Source organism: Bombus pyrosoma, linkage group LG13, assembly GCF_014825855.1.
Source record: "Bombus pyrosoma isolate SC7728 linkage group LG13, ASM1482585v1, whole genome shotgun sequence".
NCBI classification, from domain to species: Eukaryota; Metazoa; Arthropoda; class Insecta; order Hymenoptera; family Apidae; genus Bombus; species Bombus pyrosoma.
Window position 1 is genome coordinate 9,211,364 of NC_057782.1, and position 7,005 is coordinate 9,218,368.

A 7,005-nucleotide genomic window follows, 5' to 3' on the forward strand; every position below is an offset into this window, starting at 1 on the left:
AATACACACTAGCTTCACCGGGGGATAGTTCTGTCAGTGAAAGCATGTCGTATTTGGGGGATCTACGAGTATACGTGTCTCTGTGTCCACAACGAACCATCAGAAACTCGGTCAAGAAGCATCGAGGAAAACACTCGGTTACGCTCGCGTTGTGAAACGAGCGTGAGTAGGAGAGAAGTGGGTACTTTAGACTCGTTTAGGTTCCTCGACGTTGCTCCCTTGCTCGTAATATCCCTTTAGATATCCACATCAAGTCGCAACGGCCGCGCTTTCGCACAAGTACTATCTCGTTTTTCGACCGTGATCGTCCGCTTCATTAAAATTAGAGTATCCTCTTCGATGAAACAATTTTTTGGAATTTCCGCGCCGGCTCAAACTCATCTTTTTGCCGAACAAAAGACTCCCACCTGCGCTTTTATCGTGCAATGATAAAGCTTTCTCCGGATAAATGTACGTGGATTAATAGAGACAGATGGTCGATTTTTCTACTTGTCGTGTAGCAATCTTTGTACTTGAAGAATAGACTAAGTAATAAACGTAGCGCTGAAAGCCGCTTCAGAAACCGACCCCGACGATACATTATTGCAACAATATGGATTTAAAAAGTGGATAGGATGCAAATTAATTATTACATTATTAAATCACAGACAGATTTTAATCATTTGCTAATATACTCTGTAACCAATAAGGAAGCGTTATTACATTCGGGTTATCGAGGACATTATTTTCCAAACAGAGTATAGATAGAGTATCGTTCAGGTTGCAATTGGACCGAGCAATTATCTCGTTCCATTCGTGTACCAGCAACAGCAAGGGTGTATGTGAGGTCGGGGTGTTAACGAACCGGACAATGAGTAGTCATGGTTCGTTAGATACTCAACAACCAAATAATTAGCAAGTTCATTCGGATTCCCATGTTCCTAGATTTCGTACATTGCGTCGTATCTTTGTCAAATTTCATTTTACACGGCAAACTCGTCCAGAGTCAGACTGGTACTTCAATTTTTACCGGCAGATCACCGCCATGGTCGGCTCTCCATTTTTAGTTAATTAAATTACATCGTACGTAGAGCGGTCCCAAATTTCTTCCGGTCATCAACGATCAACGATCATGTAATCGGATAAATTGCGCATTTGCGCGAAACTAATAGATATAGGAATTTATTTATACTTGCTCCAGATAGATTCGAATTTTTCGATGTTAATCTTTTCCCCTCTCGTTATTTTAGATCATTAACGAGGTTTGGGCTCCCTACGGGATTACGGACGAACAATTGGATATGTGGTGGTAGCGAATTTTTGATCTGTCGTATCTATCACTACTATTAATTAAAATCTCTTGTATTATCGTTGAAATTAAAGTTGGTTAATCCGATTTCTCATGAAATTCCTCTAGAAAGTCTAATGAAAATCTGACTGACATTCGCGAAACGCTTGTTCTGCCCTGGGTACCAACATCCGAGAGCATTGGAAAATGTTGTTTATGAAACTATCTCCAGTCCTGCGGACATGTATTTCCAGAACTTCGGAAAATTCGAAAGCACGTCATGTCGCCAATGCTCCGACAACGGATTACTTCCTCGTTCATTTTGCCATTATAACGTTTTAATCAAGCGGACGAACTTTAATTTTATTGGGAGTTATATTTTAGAATTACATTTATTTAATTTCGTTTCAGAATTATTTGAAATTTTATTACTGTGCAGACAATATCTCAAATATAATCGTAATAGGTTTCTTTTATGTAATCCTATTGTGAAATAAAATTCGCAAGAATGACGAGTGATAGACTGATGGGATATTTATATTAGAGTAGCAGTCCTTAATGTTTTGTTTACCACGGACACCCTTTAATAATTTTTTTTTGTTTCAAAGAAACTAATTCAAACTTTAACACTAGACCACGCCCTACGTTTGTCTTCGTTCGCGCACCTCACTACATACGATTATGTTTTTCTAGTAATAATATTGTCGAAATTAATGATCAATAATAGGAGATAATAATGAACAAACATAGATAAACAATGTTTATTCTGAATTTGTACATCGCGTGCATAACATTCGAGATTACGTATGCAATCTTAGAAACACGACGAAAGCTTCGATTAAATGTCATGTGAATATCAGTTAGAAATATATTTCGTATACAAGTTACACTCGCTTCGGTATCGTTTTAACGTAAACAAACAACAGATAGGTTCGAGCTACGAAGGAGCGTAAATACGTGGCACGTGCTACGTCTTGAGTAGCGACCCGAACGCACGGATTCGAACATCGCTGTTCGAGTATTTAAATCTGGAAAGCCTCAAATTATTTATACAGGGCGTTCATGCTCTTACTAGTCAGTGGTTTTGTCGTAAACGATAAGTATGAGGAAAGATCGAGAGAGAGAGAGAGAGAGAGAAAAAATATAATTCGTTCAAAGCGAACTACATAGTCGCGATAAAGATATTTTAACTTTAATTTCGTGGAATTTATGAGACGTAAAACGAAGAGAACATAAATACAAGAGTACAGCGTTGCATCTTTCCATATTTTTCACATCATATGGTATTCTTTGCATTTTGCATTGCAGAATGCGCATGAATTTTTACACTTACGAAAAAAATATTATCGTGAATATGTACTTCACTTTGAAGCATTCGTCTGTTTCCTTTTTCATTCTCACCTCATACTCGTCGTTTACGAGGAAGATGCTTTTTAGTAATAGCGTATGAACACACTGTATTTAAAACATTCACTAATTGCTCAGTAAGAACCTTCGAATTTAGAGAGAAGAGATTTGATATAAATAAATATACATATATATATATATGTACTCCTATTAAATATTTCGTATTCGAATAGTTAAGTAATAATTTATGTGCGAGGAACCTCGCGTCTCTCTGTGGTTTCGCGTGAGTTATGCAGGAGGGACGATTTGGAGAATGTAGATTTGACGTGCATCGTACCATCCGAAGATATATGGAGAACATGACACGAACGTATGTTTCACGTGTGAGATTTTTGAGAGTGCAGAATGATTCAAGATAGAGAGGATAGTGTAGGAGTTGTGAAAAGACGTGAGAGTTAAGAGAAACAGTTCCTGAGAGGATCGAAAATCGATTCGAACGAGAGTTATAGTATCGTTAGTCTCTTTTAACTGGAGTTTTGTTTGTTTCTAAAGAAAAAAGTTATATTTTCGATTTGAAAAATGAAAAACGATGATTAATTTTCACACTTTCTGTAAAATAGTCTTTTGTTTTACGTTTATTCGCGTGTTTTATATTTTTTATAAAATCTTTCTGAAATATTTTGATACTCGACATCGTCACCCTCCGTGTTTAATTTTTTTCCATCGAATGCACGTCCTTAGGCAGGAAATTTTAGGTCACTGCGTGTACTGAATTCCTAAATTACGCCGCAGAAATGAAACGCACCATGCAAATGAATCTGAATTACGAGCTCGACGATGAAACATTTTTCCGGGAGCGCGTTCAAAGGGGAGTTTCGAAGCTTCGTTTGCTCGCTAGGTATAAAGAGTTTAAAATGGGCGGTATTAAACAAAATGCTGACGCGTTGAAAAAGTGATGTACTCTCCTGGAGGCAAAATGTTCGAAGACGAGGGAGAACCAGGTGTGGGTTTATGCAAGACAAGCATTCCGCTGCATAATTTCAGTCTTAGAGTGCACTTTATTAAAATAACAACCACAAAATTGCGACAGTCGGAATAGGTTCTATTCGAAAGACACACGTTTATCGCAAGAACACGCGTGTTATTCCTAATGGCAAATATAAAAATTTGTATTATTTCTTTCTTTTTTCCTTGTAAGTTATTATCGCTTATTAAATGTAACTATATCACACTTACTTGAGCATTCGCTCTATCTAATCATCTTTGGTATCAAAAAATAAATAATTCTTACTCCGAGGATTGTTGTATTCAAAGATTTCCAAATATTTTAAATTTATCAAAATCGATGGCTTCCAAAAAGTTTCGATGCGTTTGTGTCGTCATAGGCACCGTGATTCCACTGTCTAATTTTATATTTAACTTTTGCTCCATACTGAACGCGAACTTTGATATATTCTCTTTATTCATATTGTCCGTGACGTGCTTACATTTCTTCGTCCGCCTTTGCCGCTTAATTTTGCCTGGAACAATCTCCTTCGCTAAATTCATTTGGTTGTGGTCGGTATTATCGTTTTGATCCCACAAAGGAGTATCGAATTCGTGCACGCTCGATCTGAACCGGTGCAAAATAAGCTTCTTCGTCGGCAACTCGAGCGAAAACGAGGAAACAGACGAACCGGAAACTTTCGTTCGAACATTGTCCACACCGTTCGTGCACTCCGTTTTTTCGATATTTTGCTGCGACGAGATGGCGATCTTCACAGTTTGCTTCTTGTCCTGCTCCTTTGGTTTCTCGTTTGCTTTCTCGTTTACTTTGTCTGGCTGTTTCGAAGAGGAGGACAATTGCTTCAAAAGAGATTTCAATCGATGATCGGTGAGAAAACTTATCAAAGGTATATTCTCTATGTCGAACTCGCTGCAGCTCACTGAATACTCCAAGCTGACTTTCGTCTGCATCCGATCCTTTACGCAAATTCTGCTCGATCTCAATTGTCTGTCGCACGATCGGTCAACTTGCTTCTTATGCTTCGGTGCAGAAACTTTTCGATAATCGGCCGGTAGCAGTTCGTTGATGATTTTGTACTTGGTTCTCGAGATGATCGCGTAGGGCCTCTTCGAAGGATGAAATTGCTCGCAATGAACATAGTAATCACCTTTGGTGAAGAAATTCTTACCTGCGAGAAGAAGAACGATTTTCTTCAGTTTCGGAAATGATCATGTCTCGGACGGCTAGAGTTGATAAGTTGATACGATATACGAGCAGAGTTCGACCATCTCGGCTCTCTTACGCAATAATTTACCGATTAATAATATCAATGATGATTAATGACTCGACGAATTGATCATTTATGAAGCTATGGCTGGTTTATTACCTAACTTGTTGCTGTTACAGTTTCCAAGAGAATTTACTAATACTGGTAGCTTTTAACTCGTGATTTGTCAAATTTCACTAATGACCTTCATCTAGTTAACAATTCCGTGGATCGATACGAAACGAATGTTAAAACGTTTCCCGACAATGAGCGCGAAGGATTAAAGCATAGAGGCGAAACAGATACGAGAACAGATTTTACATGTCACAAAGTAAAGTTTAAAAATTAAATTAAAGAGTTTCATTTTGGGAGATAACTTGTTGGAGCACGTTGTGTGAGGTCGCAACGAATTGGTCTACCGCAGTGAAATCAATCATGCAGAAATTGACACCAGAACACATTGATATTCTTATTGGCGAGTGTCCCAGAAGCAAAAGTTAAAGGATGGCGGTTTTATCGCACGAACAACCAAGAATGCATCATAACACTATCTTCGACGCGGAGGATCGTTCGGTTTATTTAGAGCGTTGCGTATAATCGAGTCGATCTCGGATATATTAGACGGAGCTTACGTATCTATCAAACGATCTGTTCTGACGATCTTCTGGCGTGCTTATTGTGTATCTTCTCCTTGATACTATTGCTATTTTGTCTAATAACAATGTATACAAACCAAAGTATTAAATAAATAAAACGCTCTTATAGAAGAATACAGTGACATCACCGATGTTGATATCCGACGATACGTACAGTAGAATTTTTTTTTAACGATTAGCAGATAATAAATAAACTAAATAAACGCTCAATCATCTTTTAAGAAGTTAGCGGCTGTTTTCTATTCATACGTATTAACCAGTTAACTGCGGAATTTAGTTTTAGAAATCTCTCATGAACTTAGGTCACGTAAATAAATACAAAAGACGACGAGTATAGACGTGAAACGCACTGAAACAAAGGTTTTGTTTAACACGTACACTCGTCGAACCAAAGTTTTTGTTTGATATTAGTTTTTGTTAGATTAGGAAATTTTTTGCAGAGTGTATAGTTACCGCAACAAACGTTTAACTTTTCCCTTGAATGGATCCTTTCTTTGTGACGTTGCATGTTATAGTATCGACTACTCTCGTATTTGCAACAGTTGCAAGTATATATCGTCCGCTGTTTTTCCTTGTTTCGTGTTTTTCGTTCTCTTAGTGCAGGAGCTTTGTCCCCGTTCTGGTAACTACAATCGTATATTAGTTATCACGTGTAATGTTTCCAGATAGAAAGTGCGACAACTTCACAGTGATATAATTTCGTGATACGGAAATTATACAAAGTGGGAAAGATTAATAATCGGAATAATAACCGAATTTGTGAATTCGGATAAAATCAAGGACACGTAGAATTATCTTTATCTTGGAATAGACTGCCGTAAATTATGCGAACACGTGTGCCAATATCTCTTACAAATTGTGGAAACTTTCCTTTTCATTAAAATTCATCGACTCCGTTATCTTAGATCACATGACGGAAAATATATGTACAATCGAAATACGTAACCGATTGTTCACCGATCGTAACATTCGCAGTAACAAACACCAAATGTAGCAAAGGGTACTCTGCAAGCAGATCTCTATCAATCGACTCGATAACGCGAACTCTATTCGAATAAGCAGACGGTAGTTTCGATCAAATTCGCGAAATGATCATGAATTAACATAAAATAAAAAGAGGATGATAACAATTCTTACACGTTGTCGATCTCTCCGTATATTTTCATTGTAAAAACTTGAAAAAGACGCAGAGAAATCACGGATATGTGTTATACTACTGCCACTCGAAATCCGAACGATGCTCTTCGCGAACGTGCCAATGACGAACTGAAGCGGTGCTAAGAAAGTTCAAAGGGAAGGATCGTTTGACAGTATCGATGCCGAACTCACGGTCAAAAGGCGGTATCTCTCTCCTCTCTTCCCCTCTGTTCCTCGTGGTTTGTTTCGTCTTGGACCAATCTAAAATTATCGACAGTTTTTTGTTACCAAGCTAACTGAAATAGTAGCAAAAACAGTCTGGATCGTTGTTGATCTTTTTACGATA

General features: G+C 37.8%; 1 protein-coding gene across 1 annotated transcript; it reads right to left on the minus strand.

Annotated features, from left to right (window-relative positions):
- Positions 1-3,733: 3,733 nt before the first annotated feature.
- LOC122574070 lies at positions 3,734-6,771 on the minus strand. The gene is made up of 3 exons (XM_043741173.1): positions 6,660-6,771; positions 5,976-6,148; positions 3,734-4,788 (listed from the first exon to the last, which is right to left on the minus strand). Exons 1-3 carry the CDS (start codon positions 6,686-6,688, stop codon positions 3,923-3,925), a joined length of 1,068 nt encoding a protein of 355 aa, XP_043597108.1. The 5' UTR covers positions 6,689-6,771; the 3' UTR covers positions 3,734-3,922.
- Between the last annotated feature and the right edge of the window lie 234 nt (positions 6,772-7,005).

What these genes read in the sequence shown, in the direction of transcription:
- LOC122574070 (XM_043741173.1), bottom strand. Translation starts at nt 6,688, where the DNA reads ATGAAAATATACGGAGAGATCGACAACGT. An exon ending in TACGGAGAGATCGACAACGT is followed by an intron (nt 6,149 to 6,659) that starts GTAAGAATTGTT and finishes ATACGATTGTAG; the next exon opens with TTACCAGAACGGGGACAAAG. An exon ending in AAAGTTAAACGTTTGTTGCG is followed by an intron (nt 4,789 to 5,975) that starts GTAACTATACAC and finishes TTCTTCTCGCAG; the next exon opens with GTAAGAATTTCTTCACCAAA.